The sequence below is a fragment of the Gossypium arboreum genome, chromosome 11 (genome assembly GCF_025698485.1).
Source record: "Gossypium arboreum isolate Shixiya-1 chromosome 11, ASM2569848v2, whole genome shotgun sequence".
Classification (NCBI taxonomy): domain Eukaryota; kingdom Viridiplantae; phylum Streptophyta; class Magnoliopsida; order Malvales; family Malvaceae; genus Gossypium; species Gossypium arboreum.
The window spans coordinates 123,422,476-123,448,554 of record NC_069080.1 but is presented as its reverse complement, the minus strand read 5'-3'; the positions used below and the strand labels follow the sequence as shown (position 1 = coordinate 123,448,554).

General features: G+C 32.1%; 2 protein-coding genes across 3 annotated transcripts; one reads left to right on the top strand and one right to left on the bottom strand.

The window, feature by feature from the left end:
- Window positions 1-1,649: 1,649 nt before the first annotated feature.
- On the bottom strand, window positions 1,650-4,875 carry LOC108477925 (uncharacterized). Of its 2 annotated transcripts, XM_053021992.1 has the most exons (12): window positions 4,446-4,875; window positions 4,158-4,253; window positions 3,849-3,952; window positions 3,554-3,696; window positions 3,369-3,470; window positions 3,128-3,250; window positions 2,956-3,044; window positions 2,755-2,860; window positions 2,556-2,653; window positions 2,225-2,470; window positions 2,051-2,134; window positions 1,650-1,959 (listed from the first exon to the last, which is right to left on the bottom strand). In XM_053021992.1, exons 1-12 carry the CDS (start codon window positions 4,533-4,535, stop codon window positions 1,942-1,944), a joined length of 1,299 nt encoding a protein of 432 aa, XP_052877952.1. In that variant the 5' UTR covers window positions 4,536-4,875; the 3' UTR covers window positions 1,650-1,941. The 2 variants fall into 2 exon arrangements, with proteins under 2 accessions (XP_052877952.1, XP_017635879.2); XM_017780390.2 differs by lacking the exon at window positions 1,650-1,959 and having other exon boundaries at window positions 2,027-2,134.
- A 13,125-nt stretch (window positions 4,876-18,000) lies between these two features.
- LOC108477923 (glucose-6-phosphate/phosphate translocator 1, chloroplastic-like) lies at window positions 18,001-20,360 on the top strand. The gene is made up of 5 exons (XM_017780389.2): window positions 18,001-18,480; window positions 18,821-19,046; window positions 19,314-19,536; window positions 20,031-20,244; window positions 20,349-20,360. Exons 1-5 carry the CDS (start codon window positions 18,001-18,003, stop codon window positions 20,358-20,360), a joined length of 1,155 nt encoding a protein of 384 aa, XP_017635878.1.
- Window positions 20,361-26,079: the final 5,719 nt, after the last annotated feature.

The window sequence follows — 26,079 nt, the reverse complement described above, 5'->3', positions numbered from 1 at the left end:
AACAGTATTCAAATGCAGGGAAGAGACAACAATTTTTTAGACCGTATTCCTAGTGTCAAAACAAATTTCCAAATACATTATCTCCAACCCTATCTTCAATTATCATGCTTGGGTTTCCTAGCTGTGTGTTGATTCTTATGTTGGCACACATAAAACTACAAGTCGAATAACACATCCTGTATTATTTTTTACTAAAAGGCTCACCATCATCAGCCTTATATTAGGTATTGCTCTTCTAACTATTTTTGTGATCATTGTATATGGTATAAGCTGCAATTTCAAATGTGAATACACAAGAGCAAGAATAAGATTGCAGCTTAGAAGGAGGAGGATTAGAATACAAGCGATGACTGGCCGGAAATTTTTCCGGGGGGATTTGTGGTGGTCGCCACAGTCTTTGCTACCGGACATGGTGGGTTTGGAAGTTGGTTTCTTTTTGGTGATTGTGTGAGGATTTAGTGATGGAATAGTATTTAATGTATTGTTGAAGGGGAAAATATCATGAACCGCTTTAATATTTAATTATATTTTGTACTTTTTATTTAAAAAACATGTAAATTAGTTTTTATATGTGAGAGGTATCTATGAACCGGGTTGAGTTTATTCTTGATTCTTAATTCCAAAAACTAAATAGTTGGACAATTACTAGTGTAATTTATCCAAAAAATAAATTATTTAACGTATTATTGATTTATAGGTAAAAGTATATCACAGAGATATATTAAGAGTCAGATTGCATTTTATCCTCTCTACGTAAAAAATGAGCAAATTAATCTATGTATATTATATCAAAGAACAAACTGATCTTTTTGTTGAAATTTTGTTCATTTGTACTATTAAAAACGGGCCTTTGTATGTTCGCATGAGGTACACATAGAATGCTATGTGACACTGTTTGGTTATTCCATTGGTCATGTCAATTTTTATAAGTATAATTAAATAAAATTTTTAATAGAAAGAATCAATTTTCTTTTTAATCTAAAGTACACAAATTAATTTATTTATTTTTGAATAAAAAATAGACAACTTTACTTGTAGTATATAAATTGTTAATGAAGTATATAATGTAAAGTGTTTATAAATTTAGTGATAAAATATTTAATTATTTTATATGTTTAAACTTGTAGTATATATGTTTTTACGAAGACTTTGAATATATGATGGAGAATGCGGTTAGATGAACAAATACATGAAAACCACTTCCTAAAAAGAAGTTAGAAAATAAAAAGTTAATGAATTTCAAAAAATTAATGTAACATTATTAGTTGTAAGTCTTAATTTCTCTGCAATGAGTGTGTTGGGATTGTGGACTTCCCAAACATTTCCCATACATCAAACCCAAGTGCTTATTAAATATATTAGAGAGAAGTTCAAGTGCTTCTCAAGAAAAGGAGACAGAAATATTATGGATAAAATTCTTGTTGAGGAAATGCACTCACTCTATAATACAGGGATCTATACAAAAATTTTACCAAATATTATGACATCCAAACACTAGTGAATATCAAACATTAAAATGTTTAATTTTTATGGAGACAAGCCTTCAATTCTACAACTATTTAGAGATCAAGGGGAAGGGTTTCCACACTCATATCCAAAAATTGGACACAGAATCACGTTAAGAAAAACGAAAATTTTGAGGAAATGTGTAAACTATAAGCACAAACAGCAGGTTTTCATTGACAATAAATAAGTATTTATGTTAATTCAACAATTAATGAATTGTTAAACAATGTTTTAGTATACAAATAAACATGGAAGATTGATATCACCATATACAACTAATAAAAATTATTCTAAGCCAGGTTTCATCTTCCTGGGAAAATATGTATATATATGTATGTATATATTAATTATAATCTTCCAAAACAAAGATACTCCCATTATATCTTGACAGGGACCAAACTTCGTTGTCTGCTTTTCTTTGTGGGCTATGTCATCTTAATTCTTAGCTTGTTGCTGTGATGACATGAAAATCCAAACTTCAGCACAATAAAAGGATTAAACCGTAATTAGACATAAAGATTCACAAGAAGGAAACTAGAAGTACCTTTTTCAAATATTTCTTGTGAAGTTTGATTGCCTCGTTACAAGCTTTCTTGGCATCCAAGCTTCCAGTTATATCATTCAAAATCTAGCACATATTCAAACAACGGTATATATATTCAGATCCGACAGTCACTCGAGTCCTACAACATAGGCTAATACGAATCTAAAAGCTCACCTTAACAACGTCGTCGAGGCCCCGAGCTTCTTGCAGTAGCTTGGTGCTCTTTTCTTTTAAGACACTGGCAACAAGGAAAACAGAAATGGGGAGGGGGGCTTCATCGGTTTTTATTTTCATGTTTTCTCTCTCAAACTTCCCATAATGACGCATTGATTTTGCTTTTTTCTTAGTTTCCTCCAGACTTGGTGTTGGTTCTTCGTATAGGTAGAACAAATCCGGGTCATATTCTAGTGCCCACATCATCTGTACCATTAAAATGAACTAAATTCATGATCGAAAAGAATCGATGTCTAATATATATTCGGACAGACATTGGTATGATACATACCTCCCATAAATACAACGAATCGCAAAACGAGAACTCTCGGCGAAACAAAACCATTAGCATTCGAACAGCAAACAGATAGTCACCTCCACCTAGTGTCTCTGTAAACCAAAAATAGGAAAAAGTTTTCATTTTCGACATCCGGTGTATGATGCACATTCAAGTTCGAGTAATGTAGCAATGTAGAAATTTTATTACATACCTAAGTGCTGATGAAGTTTAGGATCAATAACTTGAGTTACAGCAGCCAAATGACTAAGTTGTGCCTCTACCCCAACAGAACTTTCAGTGCATCTGAAATTCCCTCTCTGGAAGAAAAATAAAACACACATACACACAATAAGAAACTGGTAATAAAATGGTGAACCGAGACAATTTGGACATATCTATGTCCGATACATACCAATCGGCGCATCAAACGTTCAAAGCACCAAAACGAATCAGCTTCATCGTCAAGAAGAATTATCATAGGGGAACATAAATCACTCATTCCTGTTCATCATTGTCAATGAAACAATCAACAATCCAGAAAACTATAAAAAATAATCACTTCACAAAGAAATTTGATCACTCACCTTGACAATATCCAACATCTGTATCTATCCAGGCATATACAGCGAGAATATCCCAAAGTTTAGACAAATTCTCTTGCTTCTCATAGAATACTAAACTCCTGTCAGTTCGTTTTACGTCCAGACCTGACAGCCAAAACAAAAAACAATTTCCGTGTTACTCGAACTCTTTGTTTTTCTTTAAAATATCTGTATTCGATACTTGAATCCGAATAGAACAGAATCAAAGAGAGAGATGCAATACCTATTTGATGTAATAAGAGCAGCCAGTCGATTATTTTCTTATCCAAAGGACCACGATTGATTAACTCCTGCACAATCTCTGTACTATTAGGACCATCGCCACCTGAATGATTAAATCACATGTTAGTACTTGGTTTTATTTCATTTTCACCAAAAATAAAAAAAAATAAAAAACCAGTAGCTTGCCTGCATTATTTGCCTCTAAAAGTACCAAAGGGTCTTGAATTGGCTGACCATCTTCAGTTATTACAGGTGCTGTAATAAATTGACCACTTCCAACCACAGGAAAGATTTCACGACAGTCGTTCTTCCATTTCTGATATTGTTCCCTGAGATATATACAAGTCAGAAAACAACAATAGTTAGAAAATGATCTCTGTGTCTGAAAACCAGCATCTTACTTGCAAGATGCTGTCCGTTTTGATCTAAAATCTCACGGTTTTATCCCGTAAAAAAGATAGGAGACAGTACGAAAGCCAACCTTCGTTGCTGCCGTAACTGCTCCCTTTCTTCATAGGTACTTTTAGGATCAAAACAGCCAAGTAGAAACTCCCAAACTTCGCCTCTAATTGTTGGATGGATCCCCTATGTCCCCAATAAGCAAAAACATGTACATATACGTACACATGCATTTAAACAAACATAAACATGGCATTGCACAACTTCTTGAAATGATTACTTTAGAATTGGAAACTACATATGTAGTCAAGTTGCATTTGCAGTACATATATAGATGCATTTGTTGTTGCGGATAATTGATCACTGAATTTAACATAATATCAGAGCTTACCCCACGGTGGATTCGATTTAGAGTTTTGCCTATATCCAGCTGCCCATCTGGAGCAAATGAAGTTTGCCATTTTCTTACACTTAGAGTTTTACCGGGCTGCATAAGCAAGTAAAATTCAACATCAAATCTCAAGATCAATAATAAAGCAAGATGGAAAGAAAGAAAAACCATGAAGACTTTGTCCTATGAATCTAATCCAAAATGCAAACAATAACGTATGTATTATCTAATGAGCCCCATTACATAAAAATGCTTCATTTCCAACATTGTCTTAAACAGTAATCCAACCTTGATTTTAAATTTGGTTACTGGCACATCAGTGCATTCAGGCCGGACCTCATAATAAGAATCAGCAGGTTCTGCAGGAGCCCCCCACATTTACCAAGAAATTTCCTTTATGAACCCAAAAAAAATATTTTCTTCTTTATGCAGCAACAGCACCAAAAGCTGGAGCTTTTGAATAGAAAATGAAATGCCCAGAAAGGAAAAATCAAAGGAAATGCAGGGGGGATATATGAGAGCCTGGCCAAGTCAAGCTTTTCAAAGAAACAAATATAAGGAGAAGGAAAAGAAAAAGAAAAATAGAATATATGTCTCTTGGGTTTTATTTTTTCTTTTCAAAAAATAGAACACAAAAGAAAAGTTGCTTTTTTTAATTCGTTTTGGTTAATTATGCTTTATTTGTTGAGAGGTGGTGGTGGCTGCCATGGTTGCCATCCCAAAAACAAAAGCACGTAACAAGAAAATAGAAAACAAACAGTCGGCCGTTTTATTCGTTAATATTACCGGTCTTGCCTCTTCTTTCTCTATCTTTGACTCTTTTGTTTAAATTTAACAGGCATAGAATTTGATAAAGACAACAGATTGCAATGAAAGCTTAATTAATGTATATGTCATCAATCATTGTCTAATACTTTCTTTTCTTTTTCCAAATTTGTCAGGTTCCAGTTAAATAAGGGTCTCATTGCAATTTAATTCTCCTTTTATATATATTTATATATATATAAGATAAATGGTTACCTAAAGATCAAATTGGAGATTGGTAGTGAAGTTGTTCATAGTTCCGGTTAGTTCAGTTCTAATAAAATTTAAAAGTTGATTGTCTAAATCCAAGGCTAAATAAAAAATGGGCTTAAATTTTTGTTCAAGTTCAGTTTGGATAAAAAATATTAAAATCTGAGTTTGGTTCAGCTTGTATTAATTTTTTAATTTAAATTTTTATCTAAAAATTTTAAAAATTATAATACACCAAAAAGTAAAATAAATATTTCCCAACAAATTGTAAATTTTTTTAAATTCTTTATAATTAAATAACACTAAGATAGGTACAATTTAACAAGAAAATGTCTCTAAAATAATAGCAAAATTAACAATAAAACAAGTGTTATACAATATCCAAACACTAATAATAAAATAGTAGCAATATAATAGTGGAATAGTACAAACGGTGAAAAAGTGAGAAAAAAAAAACAGCAAAACATGAAAAAATAGTAGCAAAAACAGAAAGATTTTTTCTTATTGAAAATTTTGGCCGGGTTGGATCGGACCAAAAAAATCTTACTCAAGGCCCGACTTGTTTTCTAAATGGGCATTATTTTCTTTGCCCAACTCTATTTTTCGAGCCTATATTTTTCTCAAATATTCTCATTTTTCGAACTATTTTTTAGACTGAGTGAATGATTTGACTCATGAACAACTCTAATTGATATTAACTAAAAACTTATTGTTTTTAAATTATTTTTTAACATTTAAACCCAATATATAAATTCATCCAAAATTCAATACAAAATCCATTATTTCTAAATTTTAAATATAACTTCTAATTATTATATTTTAACATATTCTATAATTAAATAACCTACATCTAATTTAGCCTCAGTCTTCCAATGTCATTGAATATACTTTTATCTAACATATTAAAGTTTCCTATCACCAAGCAAGCCTTTTGCTTTATTTCACATTGTTCCATTAGATTCTTTTGAGCACTAATTTTACAAATTCTTTGATAGATCTTTGGTTTAATAAACTTGTGAACATTTTTAATAGTCATTTATAATTATATATTTTGCAAATTAATTTTTAAAATAAATTTAAAAACTAATTTTTAAATAAGTTTAAAAATAAAACAAAGATAATTTTATTAGATTAAAATAAAAAAATTCAAAACTAAAGATAATTTTATCCAATTTAAGTCCAAAAGCCCAAAACTCAAAAAACAATAAAAAACTCAAATCGAATCAAATTAATTTACTACAGTTCAACAATAACTGGCTTCTTTTGTCCACTAATTCGATTTTAGTTCAAAAAAAAAAAATCAAATACCTTAATTCGATCCAAAAAATCTCGAATTGAATGATACCACCCCTACCTTATTGCAGCTATTATGCTTGGGCTTCATGCTCTTAGACTATCCACTCTTGATTTGAAATAATTGCTAAGTCTAAACATGTATTAGAATTAATTTATTCAATTAAATAATTTACTTTATTTAATTTTAATTTCGTTAAAATAAAAATATTTTTTACTTATTAGAGTTTATGTATAAATATATTCAATTATATTTGTTTAACTCCAAAATAACTAATAATGATGATCTTATAATTTAATTTCACTTCAAATTCAATTATTTATTATTTTTCATCCAAGTAATAATTTGAAGCTATTAAATTAATCATAAATCAATTTTTCTATATATCAAGAAAGTACAAGTAATATAATAAGTAATTCACGTAATTTATTTTGTAATCTGGAATGATTCCATTTGTTCATAATCTAATATGTATTACATTCAAAATTATAGTGAACTAGCGAAAGATCGTTTAGACATATATAATATGGGTTATAATAACATGTAATTGAGTTTCAATTTGAATTCGGATCACTCAAATTATCATGATTGAACTTCCAATCATATTATTTTAAAAAGTTTAATCTAATGATATTGTCATATGTATATAACTCTCATCGGGTAAGTTTGATTTCTTAAAATTATATCCATTAACTCAGTTTGATAACTTTTATTTTAAGGGTCTATTGTATCTTCAATTGTGTAAATAGTCATCACTTAAACTGATGAATGATTAAATCATTTGTCCTAAAAAAAACATATTGTCGTATTTCATTTTTCGTATACCTTAGAATGCCTTTAAAAGGATGCTTTTAATTCTAATGCAACCTTTGGTTCCTCTACCTATAGCATGACTCAAATCCCTATTCTTAATAGCATGACTGTCGTTATGAAGTATGTGCTAGCCAGTAGTTTCTTATCTACTGCTACTGTGTATTATAGTGTTTTGGCTAAAATTTGACATTAGTCTCTTTGCTTTGCGAAAATCATGAACTTAATATTATACTTTAATTTAGTAATTTTTTATATTTTTCAAATTTTAAAATTTCAGTTTTCGCTAAAATATTAACCGTTAAATTTATTAAGTTTTGTTATTTTAAAATATGATGCGCTACACATATTTTCATATGTGTAATATCTTATCAATTTGTTTTCAATTTGTTTTCGAAATCTGAGAGGAATTTTGATAGAAAAAAAATGAAGAAGAAGAGAAAGAATCGAGAGGAAGAAGAAAATACCGATTTTGCTTAACCAAATTGATAATTGCTTCCTGTTAAGAAGGCTGAACAGTTAGTTGGTCCTTCTTACAGCTCAGACCCTTAGTCCCCTTAAAAGCAACATTTCATTAAACGATACCTATACACACCGTTTTAACTAATCAACACGCACCGTTTTACGGTAATACTTTGAACTATTAAACGCGCCGTTTACTACTCTTTATTTCTCTAATTTTAATTTGTCTTGTAACAAATACTCCCCTTCCGAAAAGATCCTTGTCCTCAAGGATCAAAGTGTGGATAAGTAACTTGCAGCTGTTGCAATAGCTCCCAAATGGCGTCTTTTGGGAATGTGTTGGCCACTCGACCAATACTTTTGATTTTGGCAAATTCCCAGTTTGCATAACAAGAAGTAATATAGCTATGAGTTGTGCCAACTGTGGAGCAACACTGTGATCAAAGAAGTATAAACCAGCTATCATTACTGTTGTTATAATGGCAACAAAGTTGTACATAATTGGCATATTTTCCATATCCTTTATTGCAGTCCAGTGATGTAATGCTTCAGGGTTCCAAAGATGTGGATAGAACAGCCTCTTAGGAACTCCAGAACTAACTTGCCCGGGTATCGTGTAGGATAATGTTGTCCAACACAAGATCATAAGGTGAACCCCATAATCTGCAACGAAACCTCGAAGCCAACTAGGTGGAACCAGCTACCAGCACAGTGGTAAGTACTTGTCCCGTTCAATAAAAATCATAGAGCTTTTGCTATTCCCAGTTTTTTCAACATGGGCCTCAATAAGACTCTTAAGCTGCATCAATCCAACAGGGGCAGTTACTCTCTAGGTCTTCACAATTTCCTTATTTATCTTGGGTATTAGAGTATCATCCTCATCAAGCATGTTTGTTAAAACTCCAATCATTCCAGCAACAACATTTCTCCCCACTTTTCCAAGTATAACCACACAACCTGAAAGATTTCAAGAGAGCTTTGAATAAAATTGTAGTTCTCTTATTAACTAAAGAATTGAACTTAAATAGAGAAAAAAAAGTCCTAATCCTAATTGGGAAAATAGTTCCCTTATTCTAATAAACTACTAAAACATAAAAAGAAAATAGTTCCCTTTTTCTAGTAAACTACTAAAAGATAAAATAAAAATATTTCTAGAATATGAATAAAACTTATCTATCCAAATAAGATTTATCTACCTAAATAAATTTAAAATATATACATATTTCAACACCCTCCCTCAAGTTGGTGCATATATATCAATCATGTCCAACTTGCTTACAAGAAAATCAAAGCTTGTCTTAGAGAGTCCTTTGGTGAGTATGTCAGCAATCTGTTGTTTTGAAGAACAAACGGCATGCACACTTGGCCTTCTTCAATCTTTTCCTTGATAAAGTGTCTATCAATCTCAACATGTTTAGTTCATCATGTTGGGTGGGTTGTGAGCAATGCTAATGGCGACTTTGCTATCACAAGACAACTTCATTGGTGAAGTTATTGGTTTCTCGGCTCTTCCATAATTCTTTTTAACCAAACTATTTCACAAATTCCTTGAGCCATTGATCTAAACTCAGCCTCTGCACTACTTCTTGCTACAACAGTTTGTTTTTTGCTTCGCCAAGTCACAAAGTTTCCCCAAACAAATGTACAGTATCCTGATATAGATCTTACATGCATTATTGAGCGCCTAATCTGCATCTGTATAAGCTTCAATTCCTCTTTGTTCGGATTTCTTGAAGAATAAGCCCTTTCTCGTGAACTCTTCAAGTATCTTAGAATTCAAACACCGCTTCTTCATGTTCCTCCATTAGGAGTGCATAAATTGACTCACTAAGCTTCTTGCAAAAGCTATGTACGGCCTTGTATGTGATAAGTAAATTAACTTACCAACTAATCTTTGGTACGCCTTTATCAACTAATCGACCTTCTTTATTTTCAAATTTTACATTTGGATCAATTGGTGTGTCAGCTGGGCGGCAACCACTCATCCCAGCCTCTTTTAAAAGATCAATCACATATTTTTTCTGAGAGACCACAAGACCCTTCTTTGATCGAGCAACTTCCATTCCAAGAAAGTATTTCAAAGGACCCAAGTCTTTGATCTCAAACTCCAATGCTAGATGCTCCTTGAGACGTCTTATTTCATCCACATCATCTCCTATAAGAATGATATCATCGATATAAACTATAATAATGACTATTCTACCTTTTGTGAATATCGATAGAACATTGTGTGATCACTTGCCCTTGTGAGTAACCTTGTTTTTAACAACTTGAGTGAATCGTTCAAACCAAGCTCGAGGAGACCGCTTGAGATCAGATAAAGATTTCTTGAGTTTACATAATCGAGTTCCAAATTTTTCTTCAAAACACGGAGGAGGATCCATGTAAACTTCTTCTTCAAGTTTTCCATTTAGGAAAGCATTCTTCACATCTAGTTCTTTGTAAAGACCAATCAAGATTAACGACAATTGATAAAAGAACTCTGACGGAATTTAATTTGGCCACTGGAGCAAATGTTTCAAGATAATCTATCCCGTATGTTTGAGTGTACCCTTTTGCTACCAATCGGGCTTTGTATCTATCTAAAGATCCATCTGGTTTGAATTTGCTTGTGAACACCCATTTACAGCCCACTTTTTTTTTCCCTACAGGTAATTCCATTGTTTCCCATGTACCTATTTTTTCAAGAGCACGCATCTCCTCTAAAATAGCCTCCTTCCACTCAGGAACCTGTAAAGCATCTTTCACATTTTTTGGTATTTGGACAGTATCGAGATACGAAACAAAGGTTGAGAATGTCGAAGATAAGGCTTTATAGGATACAAAGTTAGACATGGGATATTTGACAATATTTCTAACATCTTTTCTTTTGGCAATTGGAATATCTAAATCGGAAAATTCATTGGTGGATTATGAGCTTTACGGCTTTTGACGGGATCTTGGTCGGATTCTTGGTGATGAATCGGTGGATTCCACTTTCTTGATTTCGATTTCTTCTTGAGTAAACAATTAACTCCTTTGTTTGTTCTTTATTTTCATGATCGGACTCTACACCTTCATCCTCCTTTTCATTAACATTAACATCATTAATTTTTGTGTTAATTATAAATTCGCCTTCCCCATTATTAGAATCCCTATGTTGTATATTCCTAGTCTCTTCTTGATCAATTATAGAATCTTCTTTAGTATAATTCCTCCCGAAGATTAGAATGAAAATAAGATTTTGTTTCAACAAATATGACATCCATGGTAACTGTAATCTTCCTATCAATTGGATCATAACATTTGTAACCCTTTTTATTAGAAGCATAACCAACAAAGACACATTTTTTTGCTCTAGGATCTAGTTTACCTTGGTTGTGAAGATGAACAAAAACACTACACCCAAAAACTCGGAGGATAAATCAGAATCAATTTAGAGTTAGGAAAGTTATCTTTAAAGAGACTAAAAGGAGTTCTAATTTAGAATTTTACTGGGCATTCTATTAATAAGATATGTAGCTGTTAACAAGGCTTCGCCCCAAAGATAACGTGGCACTTGACTAGTGAATATCAAGGCTCTAGTTACTTCCAAAAGATGTCGGTTTTTTCTCTCTGCAATCCCATTTTGTTGTGGTGTATTTGTACAAGAACTTTGGTGGACTATTCCATGTTTGGTTAAGAAAATACCTAATTGGTCGCTAAAAAATTCTCCACCATTGTCAGTTCGAAATACTTCTATTTTCACACCAAATTGTGTTTTCACCATAGCATAAAAAGACTGAAACACATTTTTAAGTTCGGACTTATCTTTTAATAAAAACACCCAACAAAGTCGAGTATGATCATCAATAAATGTGACAAACCAACGTTTTCCTGAAAAAGTCGAGACTCTTGAAGGTCCCCAAACATCACTATGAATTAACAAAAAAGGTTTGGAGGCTTTATATTTTTGAGGTGGAAAGAATGACCGATAATGTTTAGCCAATTCACAAAATTCACAATGATATGAAGAAAGACTTTTATTTTTAAATAGATTAAGTAACAAATATCTTAAATAATAAAAATTAGGATGTCCAAGCATATAATGCCAAATCATAACCTTATCAAAATCAGAAACAGAATTTAAACATAAAGTAGTTGTTGGTTGACTTAGATGGTCGTCTTCAAGAAAGTAAATTCCACCAAATTCTTTAGCATTGCCAATCATCCTCCCGAGACCATGTCCCGAAACTTACACATAGAGGAGTCAAATATAACATGACAATTTGAGGATGGGATAATTCTTGACCGATATGAGATTACAAGCTAGTTTGGCACATGTAAAACATCATGTAAAACCAAGGAAGATGAAATTTTAACAGTGCCTTTCCCGGCTATTGCCGAGAAGGACCCATCTACTACTTTGATCTTTTTGTTTCCTGCGCAAGGTGTGTAAGTTGAAAAAAAAAAAATGACTGCTAGTCATGTGATCACTAGCTCCAGAATCAACGATCCATGTGTTTGTTTTACAAGGCTTGACATTGAAAAAAACAGAAAAATCAGTACCTGATTGGGAAAAAGAGGAAGAAGGATTATTGGATGAGTTAGGAATAAAAGAATTCATTCGAAATTGTGGTGATTGAAAAAACTTGTGTAGATGCTCTAATTGTTTCTTATTGAATGGAGACCCTTCCAGAGAACTTTGGCCCTCATAATTTCCATTAGTTGTTTGGAAAGCTCTGCTATCCCCTGATTGTGAACCACGACCATTGCCATTCTTTTTCCTTCCATTTGTCGGTTTCCCATGGAGCTTCCAACACGTTTCACGAGTGTGCCAATATTTTTTGCAGTGATCGCACCAAGGTTTTTTCTTTTTTTCACTATCATCATTATTTTTAATAGTTACAAGAGCAGAATTATCATCATTAGCTTCAAACCCTGGCTTTAACATTACTTTTCTCCTTGTCTCCTCTCTTCTAACCTCAGAAAAAATCTCACGAAGTTTTGGAAGCGATTTTTTCCCTAGGATCCGAGATCTCACTTCATCAAATTCTTTATTTAAACCAGCCAGAAACAAATAAGCTCTTTCATTCTCTTCTTTTTTTCATAACTTTTACACCATCTCCGGGACACTCCCATTCATCATTATAACACTGATCCAGTTCTTGCCAAAGAGACATCATCTCATTATAATAAAGAGTAACTTCTTTTTCCCCTTGCCTAGCTTTCCGCAGTTTTATTTTTAACTCAAAAATCTGTGAAGCGTTTTCTAAATCTGAATAGGTGTCTTTCACAGCGTCTCAAACATCTTTAGCAGTTGGGAGAAAAAGAAAAGGTTTACCTATGGAAGCTTCCATGGAATTAATAAGCCATGCAATTACCATAGAATTTTCCGACCTCCACTTGCTCATCTTTGGATCACCCACCTGTACTTTCGGTAGTTGTTTCAACTGTAGAACTTTTTTCCTCTGTTTGATTGCTGGATCTCTTATCTCCAGTGAAGGTTGTTTTAACCATGATGTTACTAGAGATTTTAACCTAACTCAGATGCCATGAAAGATTTCAAGAGAGCTTTGAATAAAATTGTACTTCTCTTATTAACTAAAGAATTGAACTTAAATAGAGAAAAAAAAGTCCTAATCGTAATTGGGAAAATAGTTCCCTTATTCTAATAAACTACTAAAACATAAAAAGAAAATAGTTCACTTATTCTAGTAAACTACCAAAAGATAAAATAAAAATATTTCTAGAATATGAATAAGACTTATCTATCCAAATAAGATTTATCTACCTAAATAAATTTAAAATATATACATATTTCAACACAACCACCAGTTATGTACTCGCAACAATAGTCACCAGTGCCTTCAACCACTGCTAGGGCAAGGTCGAACCCAGGATTCTCTACAAGGGTTACTACCAACTCACCTCCAGCAATACCTTTTCCCAAAATAATAGTTAGCTTCTCCAATAAATTGAATATTCATTCTAGGCATCTGCTTGGCGATTTCAAAAAGCATTTTTTTTTGCAAGATAATGTCATTGAAGACAACAGAAAGTGCAGAAGAGGACCTGAATTGACCAAATCCGTAAACCTTCAACTTCTCATACAAAATTTTATGAAAATCTAGGTTAAAAGATTCATTTTGCTGAAACCCCTAGTGGAACTTCTTCATCCTGATGTCTAAGCCTTCAACAAGGTTGCCATTCAAATAACCACAAAGATAGTCGAAGTACAAATACTTGAACCTTTTAGGAAATTCATATTCATCGCCAACCGAGGAGTATAGTAAGTTGTCTTCAAAATAGAACAATGGTTTTCTATGAGCTACATCAAAATTTTGCACCAAATTCCATAAGGCACAATATCGTTGAGTTTCAATCTTTCTTGAAGATATTAACCTAATCACATCAATGAAGCATGGATTATCTAGATCATGAGCCCAACGTAACAATGGCACCATTGTCTTACGTATATCACAAAGAAGCAACAAACTTTGGGAAGCTAAAACAAATTGAAACCCATCAGCTCCCGCTCTAGGAAACGATAGGGACTAATCTTCATCAACTACAGCATATAGGCTCAACATCTCAATCTTAGCTAAACAAATTACATTACACTCATCATGCCTAAAATCAAGTAACAAAGCAACATCTGATTGGGGAACAACTAAAATCCTAGGATGCCAATTGAACCCAATACACATCCATTTATAATTCTCTACACCACTCAAATCATCCCATAAAACTCTAAGTTTACTCCCTTTAACCTAGCCATTGAGTTTCTGACAATTAACATAGGAAGCTAAATCAAACAAGAACAGTGCACCATTTTCTAACAAAACCACACTTTCTTCAGGCATGCGTGGGTTGCAACAAGAACAAACAATTGAGGAACTATTGAATAGCTCACTACCTAAGTAATCCAAAGTAAAGGTTTTGCTAGGGTTATCAAATCTAACAGAATACCAATGAACAAAATATAGAGTAGAAGCCATTAAATTCCCAACAACAGAATCACCTAAAATCCCATCAAAATAATCTACTGGATCGTTTGCTACTGGCACTCCACTGAAGGGATATTCATTTGGAGGAACCTTACCCATCACTGTACACCTATCATTTGTCCCAGCTATGGATTGCCTCACTCGTGTCCCTGACATTTTTTGTGTAGTTGAAACAACTGAAATACTAGCATCAAGTTCACCCTGTTCTTGTATCTGAGGAATCTTGAACATCGGATCCGATTGAAGCGCTTGATTTTCAACTTTTGCAGACGAACCTTCTACCTTCACAGTCGACGCACGAGAGAGAGCAACAGCAACGCAGGCTTGATGGAGATTTTTCTTAAGGATTGCACGATACTCATCCGTGTCAATCTATACCATCGGTGTCGAATCAGAAGGCGTTGAATTACGATTATTAGGCCTTTTTACCTCCACCACATCACCATCTCTGTCACCATTTTCAGATTTGGAAACCGACGTTTGAGGTACCGCTCACATCCTCATCCGCATATGAGCCCTAAATCGCCACACTAGCACCATAACACTGTATATCAAGCTGGCAATAGCCATCATAAATATCACGACCTTGCAGAGAAATTCTAGCTAAGATAGCATTCAAACGTCCTTCAAACTGGATCAGGTGAAAGCCAATCGAGTTTTGAAATATGACTATCTTCTCCACAAATCCATGAGGTGAGAAAACCTAGTGGAGCGCTTCCACAGTAATAGGATAAAGCATATGATGGAGTGTGACCAGGAGGGTTCGATTCGACTCATCACCGGCCATAGAGGATCGATTGAAGCTCTGATAGCTTTGTTACTAATAGAAATCTGAGAGAGATATTTTGATAAAAAAGAAAGTAAGAAGCAGAAAGAATCAAGAGGAAGAAGAAAATATCGAATTTGCTTAACCAAATTCATAATTGCTTCCTGGTACAATGGTGTGCTTAAGAAGGCTGAACAGTTAGTTGGCCCTTCTTACAGCTCAGACCCTTAGCCCCCTTAAAACGCAACGTTTCATTTAACTCTCCCTATACACACCGTTTTAATTAATCAAGACATACCGTTTTACAGTAATGTTTTGAACTCTTAAACACACCGTTTACTACTCTTTACTTTATTTCTCTAATTTTAATTTGTCCCTTAATAATTTGTTATTTTCAAATATTATTCACTAAAAATTTAATTAATAGATTAAATATTGTCATTTGCGTCAAGATTGAAATTTTAAAACTCGAAAGATATAGAGATTTCGAATGATCCAGTTGGAGAATATGAACCGAATCTACAACTGTCTGCATAGTACAAGACTAATAATTGCATCTAACCAAAAACATTTAATTGTTATTATTCGGGTCAAGACTAAAATTCCAAAATTCAAAAAATAAAAATATTAAAATTAACAAATTCAAAAATATAAAAATTAAAATTAACCAAATTAAAATACATGAAATAAAACTACAACTTTCATAAAATGCAAAAACTAATAACATAATCTAACTTCATGTAACAACTAGAGTAAGTCAATCTTCAGCTTATCATTTCTACCAATTACTATATTCTGCTTGTTATTAAATCCCTTTGTACTCTATACTAAAGTATTCATTGATTTAAAAGTGGAGGAACTACCTCTTGAAACATGTGTACATTTAGTGAGCTAGATTTTTATATTCTAATAATTAGATAAATTGAATAAATCATCAAAATCAAATGAATTAAAATAACTCAATTGTTAAAATTGAATTATTCGTTAGAATTTTTGATTTAATTTGATTGGTTTTTTATTTTAATTTTTTCAAAGATTTATTTATTTATAAAAATTACTATCTTAATGGAATTATAAAATTATAAGATTTATTATTATACAAATGTTGATTGATTTATTTTATTATTTGATTATAAATTATAATAAATAAAAGAAAAGAACAAATTTGAGAAAAGAAATGTATTGTGAGCTTTTATGAAAAATGTTATTATTTAAAATCCAATGATTTGGTTGAATAAATTAATTGGTGATTGGGTTTATATTTTATATTTTCGGTGGGGTGTTCACGTTTATATTTTGAGTTTAGTTGGGTTTGATTTTATATTGGTATTCACTAATCGGATATTGAGTGTTTTTTATAATAAAAAATTAATTAGTTTATTCAATTTATTTTTAAGAATTTGTTTATCTTAAATTATATTTTAGTTACTTACGTTATTGTTTTGTTACAATGTAGTCACTCAACCGTTAAATTCCGTTAACTCTCTAACAGTGGTCCTATATGGTAGTCCAAATAGATTTCAAATATCAATTTAGATGTCCTACATGGCAATCCAAATTAAATTTATTTAATTAAAAACTTATTTTTGTCCCAGGACATCCAAGTTGATATTTAAAATCTATTTGGATTACCAAATAGGACTGCTGTTAGGGAGGTAATGAAATTTAACGGTAAAGTGACTACTCCGTAACAAAACGATAACGTAAATAACTAAAACATAATAATTTAAACATAAATTACTAAAATGTAATTTAAAGTTAAAAAACTATTTTTATAGTTTATCCTATTTTTAAAATATAATTTATATTTTAAATGAATAATATTAAGTATGCCCAATTTACATAAAATAAATTGAGAAGTTTGGTTTGGCCTTCACTAACAAAGAAAAACTTTGCTCTTTCAACTTTGATTTCATTACTCTTTTATCTCTTTCTAAACTCTAAATTAATTACTTTACAAAATATTATTTCTTATTTTATTTAATTTTTTATAAATATTAAAAATTAATTTTTAATAAAAATAAAGATTATTTATTTTTTAAAATCTCACTTTTTCCAAAAAATTAATTTATTTTTAAAAATTATTTTTAGAAAATTATTTTAAGTAAAACAAAAACACCCTAACATTAAATTGAAAAACCTGATAATAATTTTAATAGAAAAAGAAAAGATTTTCCATATGAAATGGAACTAAAAGTTTGGTTGGATTAGGAAAGTTTCTCCTTGTATTAAATTTTCAAGGTTTTCACCTCCTTGTTATCCTCTTTAAATTACAAATAACAACCTTCCTAAATTTCTCTTTCTTCCTTATTTTATTTTTATTTTTTTCTTATAAATAGTTTTTTATATTTATAAATTCAAAATTTTCATTTAAAGGAAAAAGATATAGATTTTTTCTTATGAATAGAAAAGAAAATAGAGTTTAGTTGTTATTTCAAACATTTTCATAATTACTGGTAATTCTTGATAGTAAGAATTCTTATCTCAGCTTAACTTTTTCAGTTTTGATCTGAATTTTTTTTTTTAAATATGAGCTTTACTCTGAAGCAACCCGCTTTGACAGTCTCAAATTCAGTTTTTGACAAAAGATATTCATCAATAACGTGTAGATCCTTATTTTTACCGTGTTTGAATCTTCAGAACCATCCGAAAATAACCCTCCTTTCATTGTCAAAGCCATTGTATATCTCATACTTCCAAAGTTTTAATGAAAAACCAGTGATCCTATGTAAGGCCTATGAAGCTGACAAGTCGCCATCACCGGCAGCAGCGGAAGCGAAATCAGAAGCAGCAAAAAATGTGAAAATTGGGACTTATTTTGCAACATGGTGGGCCTTGAATGTGGTTTTCAATATATATAACAAGAAGGTTTTGAATGCTTACCCTTACCCTTGGTTGACTTCAACTTTATCCCTTGCCTGTGGTTCTTTAATGATGTTGGTTTCATGGGCTACAAAGATTGCTGAGCCCCCAAAAATTGATTTGGAGTTCTGGAAGGCTTTGTTTCCGGTGAGATTTTCCATATCCTTTTGTTTGGTTTGTGAGAGTGAAAGAAAATGATAGGAATTCATGTGCTCCCTTATACAATGTGTGCTTATGTTGTTTGGATCATAGGGAGGAAAAAGTTTTTTTAAAAAAAAAATAGCAAATGATCTGTGATTCAGTTTTATGAAAATTAAAGTTTGTCTGATTGCAAAGAAAGCAAATTAAATGAAAGCGAAACCATAATTTGGTATTAGGTGGAAGAAAACTAAAGGGAAATTTTGATATATATGTTTCTGAAAAATTAAGATTAAGATGTCAATTCATTAAATTTGTTTGGTGTTTTTGTGGTTTCATTTTTTCCTAGGTTGCTGTGGCACATACAATTGGACATGTAGCAGCCACTGTGAGTATGTCAAAGGTTGCTGTTTCATTCACCCACATCATTAAAAGTGGTGAACCTGCTTTCAGTGTCATTGTTTCAAGGTTCTTACTTGGAGAGACATTCCCCCCAGCAGTTTATCTCTCCCTTGTTCCCATCATTGGTGGTTGCGGTCTTGCCGCCTTAACCGAACTCAACTTCAATATGACCGGTAACAATCTTAATTCCTTTGATACGCAAATTACAATCTTCAGTATAACTGTTGCTTGTCTGTTGGTGAGAAATTGCAGGACTAGGAAAAGATTATTTTCTTTATCTGTGCTTTATGAGATTAATGTCGACCATCAGTTTGAAACCGAGCACTCTCTTTTCAAGTGTGTTTTTACTACTATGGCGTCTTGTTTTGAATATTTATGTAATTTTCTTTTTCGGGTTATGACCGGAGTGCTAAACTGGGTTGTTCACGGAGTATTTTCAGGTTTTATGGGAGCTATGATATCAAACTTGGCGTTTGTCTTCCGTAACATATTCTCAAAGAAGGGCATGAAGGGGAAATCCGTTAGCGGGATGAATTACTATGCATGTCTATCCATGTTGTCTCTTTTAATTCTCACACCTTTTGCAATTGCTGTGGAAGGACCGCATATGTGGGCAGCAGGATGGAAAGAGGCTGTATCTGAGATTGGACCACAATTCATCTGGTAATAACACGACGTCCTAAGTTTTTAATTCCTTGTTCTCTTTTTTTTTTTTTTTCACTTAGTATTGTATGGATTCATTTGTTGGTTTCTGGTGGATGTTTTGAAGTCATGAGATAAAAAATTGGGAGTAATCGAGTCTTCGAATTTCCATTCATGATGTCAATTACGACTCTTTAATCTGAACCGGAAATATATATGTTCCAAGCGTGGATTCAATTTGTCATCATTGTTTACTGAACTTAACTGTTGCTAGTTACTTAGACTTCCATTAAAGATTCCAATAGGCACCTGTAACATGAACACTATCTGATATCCGTGTCATCCGTTTTATGTCCGGGTTTTGATCCTCTTCGTGTTTACCATATGCTTAGCTTTCTCCTTCTAATTTTATCGTTTTTCTTTATTTGGGAAATGTCTTAAAAGTGTCTAGGATCTAGTTGTGATGGTATATGATTTTCTTACTTCGTGCTTGCTAACAAATATATTTGTGATAGGCGGGTGGCGGCGCAGAGTATTTTCTATCATCTGTACAACCAGGTCTCATACATGTCCCTCGATGAGATCTCTCCCTTGACGTTTAGTGTTGGCAACACCATGAAACGTATATCCGTTATAGTCTCCTCCATAATCATCTTCCGCACGCCTGTCCAGCCGATCAATGCTCTTGGAGCTGCCATTGCTATCCTCGGAACCTTCTTGTATTCCCAGGTGAGTGATCATGTGAATTACAATTCTTGTTCTATAACATGCCCCATTCATGCCTTGGAGATGTTTTCGCCATCCCAATCCTCACGTGCAATCTATTCTTGCAGGCAAAAGCATGAGAAAAGTGGGTGGGTTCAACAATTTTGATTCATCGAATAATATAGAAGGTGAAAGAGATACTCTGAGAAGTCGATAGTCTACCGTCTATCGAATCCGTGATGGCTGGAATTTGGTCGAATAGACACCGGCAGACAGCTTGCGGAAATGTGGATATGATATTCATAATAATGATGATCATAAACATTGTAGTGCAGTGGATTAGGCAGGTTATATTTTTAATTCAGACTTTTGAAAGCAACATGTTTTGAATAAACAAGCATCAATGTTCCGAGCCTCGTCTATGTCAGCAGACATGAATAAATAGAGCCAAGACAAATTATATTTAATTTAAGCTTAGTTCCCATTAATGCCTTAGCTTATGGTGAACATTCAATATATGTGATCTTATCGTAATAAAGAACATTCAAAATTTTAAATACGAATCTCGTCTTGATAATTTATTTAAAGATTTAATTCTTATATTTTAATTTAAAAATTTAGTTTATATATTTTTGAATTGGTCAATTTCAGTCCTTGTATTATTCAAAATTTGAAATTTTAGTCTTGACTTAAATAGTATCTATTAAATTTGTATAAATTCACTTACTAATCATGTACTATACGTATAGTTGTAGATTTTATTCATATTTTTAATTGAATTATTCTAATTTTGTGAATTTTAATATTAATGCAAATGATTGTAATAAATTCATTAATTGAATTTTTAGTGAACAATATGCGAAAATAATAAACTAAAATGGCATTCCACATATGATCGCATTAGATTTTGAAAATAATAAATTTTAACTTATGCACTTGTTGCACATGGTTATTTGGGTTGATGATAAAATAAATAGGCATTCCAGTGGGCATCATGCACTTATTACACAATAATCACTTAGAGGAAGGTCCAAGCAAGGACGACAACAAGTAGGAGATATGGAGGTTTGGGCTCTAGAGGGATTTGATGTTGCTCATATTTTACAAGAAATGTTTACTTATAAATCTGATCATATTAGAGCTCGCCAAGAAGTACTTGGGACTACGACTATTGGAGGAAAAATACCTAAACTCAAAGATGCTCTAGAATCTTTTCGATTGCTCGTCTGAGAATTATGATCTTTGGCTTTGAAACTAAATCATTTCCTTGTATCTAAGAAGAACTTCCAAATTAATAGGAAGGAAGCTTAATCGGAATGAATTAGAATTTTTCTTCTATGATCGACCGATATAAACATCAACAATTCCGAATTGGATCCGTTTCTCCCCAACAAATAAGTGTTTGAGCCAAGAAAATCCTACCTAATGGAGAAACCGTTGGAGAAGTGACAAAACCAATAAACCAGAAAAGGATGGATTATTTTGTGAAAGAATTTTTGGACCTATAAAAAGTGGAATTTGCCCAACACAAAATTTATTTTTTCCTAGCAAATATATATAAAATCTGCTATAAAAGGATATATATATATATATATATATATATATATCCTGAACTATTTGATTCATCAATGTGATTTGATTTTAATCAATTGTCCCTTTAATGCAGATTTAATCGTCTCCTTATACAAGGATATTTCCATAAATTCCTCCACTTTGAATGCCTATAAAAGGCTAAGACTTCTTCATAATTCTTTGCTCATTTTTCCGCTCTCTCACATCGATTTTATGTTGCTATCAAAATTATTATTTCCTTTTTCGAATTTTTCAAATGTTCTGGTAATAAAAAAAGGCAACGTTCGTTCGTTGATCGTTATAAAGCTGCTACATCTTTGATCACTATTGTTGTTGTATCTTGGGAGACATTCAACCAACGTTTATTCTTCTTTTTATTTCAACTTTTGTTACGGTTTTGTTTTTTATTTTCGTATTTGACAAATTAAATATAAATTGTTCTATTTATATTTTATTTTATATATAAATATGTGTTTATTTATATTTAATTATTTTGTTCACTAACGTATCTTTATCCAACAATCTATACATCGCATATAGGCTTAGGCTACAAGTTAAGGGCATCGTGGTATAATCATCGAGGTACTGCAGGACCTAAAAGATCGAATGGAAGGGTACATATACAAGTAAATCCCTTATGACACTCCTTTAATTTTAATTTAAGAGGATTCAGTATTCGAAGGGAAGTAGACTACTCTAGAATTTAACATTTCATTTATGTCCTAATTTTGAATTGAATAAAGAATTATGAAAATCTAAATCAATAAAAGAAGAATCAATCAATAAAATGTTTCTTGAAACTTAAGTAAAGAGTAGACCTGCTTTGGGGTTCTTGAATTTGAAAGCGAGAACTCCTTTATTTTTATTTGGTGTAACTACTTAAGTCAGATGAGAGAAAACTCTTATGTCCGATTTTGAGAGGGGATCCCACATGGCCCTATCCTGATTTTTCTTTCTCTAAGCCTGTAACACCGTTAACCTATATCTTTCAACGAAATAAGGTTACGGAGCATTACCAAACAAATAGAACATTAAATTATTTATTTCATACATCAATGCAGACATAATCTAATTACATTCAATCACATACCTAATGTCCCTTAATTGAGCCTTCGAGGCCCTAAAAGTACTTAAGAAACAATTCAAGACTAAATTAAAGACATTTGGAAAGTTTAAGAAAAAAAATTAGAAAATTCGACTGCAAGAGTCACACAGCTGAGACACCATGCCTGTGTCTCAGGCCATGTAATAATCAAAATAGGGACATATGACTGTGTCCTAGCCAGTTTAACTTTCGAAGTTAGGTCACACAGCCAAGCCACACGCTCGTGTGCCAAGGTGTGTGCTAGGCCGTGTAGCTGTCTGACTTGTTATCCTTAAAACCTACAGGGGACACACGGCCATGTCGTATAGCTGTATGTTACACATGGCTGAGACACACACCCGTGTGTCACACACGCTCGTGTCTCAGGCCGTGTGGACATGAAATTGGTCAACATCAAGCCATTTTCATCACCCAAATCAAGCATGTACCTAAAAGAATTTTGTGCACAATCTCAAAGCTTCAAGATCTTACCAAAACATGCATAAAATGACCAATTCAATAAACCATTTCCATACAACCAATATGCCATACAAGGCACAGCAAATGTATTCATCCTCAACTTACCAAAACATGACAAAAACCTATCACAATTCAAGCATCATATCTCCTTATTTATTAAACTAAAACACACAACATAATTGAAGCATTCATACTCCAACACTTTGCACCAAAAAGCTTTATACATCTACTACATATAAATGTTCCAAAAGACTTACCTAGATATGCAATACAAGTCCAAATACCATTCAATATCAACAAGTATAAACCTATCAACTTTTAATATTTACATATTCACCAAAACATCGTATTACTAAGGACCTTTTCTAAATACAAGCCACTTTAACCAACTACAACAAGAACCAAAAGGACTATCGAGATGATGATGATAGTGTGTGAGCTTTCGAGTCGATCCAATCAAAGCAACAATTCCAAGAGTCTTACAAAAATAAATCAAACTAATGAGCACAAGGGAGCTTAGTAAGTTCGATATTAGACTCATTTGCTATCAAATACAAATTTCCAAATGGATGTTAACTTTTAATATACTGGCACTAAGCCTGCTAGGCACAAAGCCTACTAGGTACAAAGCCTAAATAACTCCGACACAAAGCCTGCTAGGCACAAAGCCTGAATAACATTGGCACAAGGCCTGAATAACAATATTATTCCACATTTAAACATTGTTCTTAACAGAATTCAAAGATTAATCACTAATAAGGTATTCAATTCAACTAAAAATAAACATATAACGAACTTACCGAACTAGATTGTAGAAATTGCAAAGTACATGAATTACTCCGAAATCTTTCTTTTTCCACGATTGTCACCTTGTTCGTGATCTAAAGCAATAGTTTTATTCAATTAAGTACTTCTAAACATCAATTTAATCCATAATTCATTTTTATTAAAATTTACCATTTTACCCCTAACATTTTAACTTCTCACAATTTAGTCCTTAATCTCATAAATTTAAATTTAAGCATTTTAATTCTTTTCTGAAGCTAGCCGAATTCTCTAGGGACCGCAATCAATCCATAAGCCATCATTTCACAAATTTACTATGAACTTTTATTATTTTTATAAATAAGTCCCTAAATACAATTTTCATCAAAAATCACTTAACAAAACTTGTCTATTTATCTATAAAGACTCATAATCTATCATAAAACATCAAGAATCACACAAGAGCATTCATGGCACAAATCTATATCTTTAAAAATTTGCAAATTGATCCCCGGGTTAGCTAGGTTAAACTACAACGATTCTAAAAACATAAAAATCATTAAAAACAAGCTTAAAAATCATACCATGCAAGTGAAATTCAAAATAAAGATTCCCCACCCCCTCAATGGTGTATTCGGCCAAGCTAGGAGAAAGGATCAAAGATGATAACTTCAATTCATCTTTTCTTTTCTTAATTTTCTTTTAATTCCCAAATTACCATTTTAGCCTTATTACTCATTAAAATTTGAAACAAAACCTTGCCATGAATGTCCAACAACTACAAAAATGGTCTTATTATCATCTAAGTCTTTTCACTTTAAAGTTCTATACTCGTTTGACCCTTTTAACTAATAGAACTCTACTTCGACTATTTTTTTGATTTAGTCCTTTTTACTTAATTACTCATTCAAACATCAAATTTTCTTAACAAATTTTTACTACGACCTTAATAATATCCTATAGACATTAAAATAATAATAAACTAATAATTTACTCATCGAATTTATGGTCCCGAAATCATTGTTTTGATTTCACTGAAAATGGGTTATTACAAATCCCATCACTAAAAAACCTACTTTCTTATGATTACGAGTTTCATACGAATATGAAATTAAATCTTGGAAATACAGTATCCCACTTTTTTTATTATCCAAGGTTTCGATACATTTCGAAGTTGCGAAATTTCTACTGGAGTAGGTGCTATTCGAGAACGATTAGTCGATCTAGATTTGCAAATTCATATAGATTATTCATTGGTAGAATGGAAAGAAAAAGGAGAAGAAGGCCTGACGAGTAATGAATGGGAAGATCAAAAAATTGGAAGAATAAAGGATTGTTTGGCTAGACGCATGGAATTTAATAGTTATCATTTGGTGAGGATTAAAATTTTAAAATTTGAAAAGTATAGAGATTAAAAATGATCAAATTAAAAGACAAACTAAATCTATAATGTTCGCAGAATTTAACCCTATTTGAATCTACAATATGCATTGCCATTGGAAACTATTGGTACTATAATAGAACATGAAAATTAATTGAGTTTCTAGTTGAAAAATGCAATTAATTGGACCCTCAATCCAAAATTAACAATCAATTGAAGCCGCCAAAATGTCATTCCTGTTAATGCCCTATCATAATGAGTGGATTAAAAATCCACATGGCGAAACGTCATTGATCCACATTTTTTTGTTTGATAAAAAATGACATGGAAAATATAATAAATATCATTTTATTTATTTTTTCTAAAATTGAAAAAGGCTTAATGGTATAAAAATGTTCTCAAACTTTTTCAGAAAAAACAATTAAGTCTTTTTTTTTTTACTCAATTGGATACTTAAACTTTCAAAATACATAAAAAAAAAAGACCCTCAAACTTTCTTAAAAAAACTCCTATTTTTTGCAATCAATTGGATACTTAAACTGACGAAATGCATCAAAAAGATATTTTGATCCTTAAC

Bases quoted from the DNA above. Each gene is read 5' to 3' on its own strand.
- LOC108477925 (XM_017780390.2), bottom strand. From the start codon at position 4,535: ATGTGGGGGGCTCCTGCAGAACCTGCTGATTCTTATTATGAGGTCCGG. The intron at 3,953-4,157 runs GTAAGCTCTGAT...TTGGGGACATAG, and splicing joins TAAATCGAATCCACCGTGGG to GGGATCCATCCAACAATTAG. The intron at 2,861-2,955 runs GTATGTATCGGA...TTTTTCTTCCAG, and splicing joins AACGTTTGATGCGCCGATTG to AGAGGGAATTTCAGATGCAC.
- LOC108477923 (XM_017780389.2), top strand. From the start codon at position 18,001: ATGAGCTTTACTCTGAAGCAACCCGCTTTGACAGTCTCAAATTCAGTT. The intron at 18,481-18,820 runs GTGAGATTTTCC...ATTTTTTCCTAG, and splicing joins TCTGGAAGGCTTTGTTTCCG to GTTGCTGTGGCACATACAAT. The intron at 19,537-20,030 runs GTAATAACACGA...TATTTGTGATAG, and splicing joins ATTGGACCACAATTCATCTG to GCGGGTGGCGGCGCAGAGTA.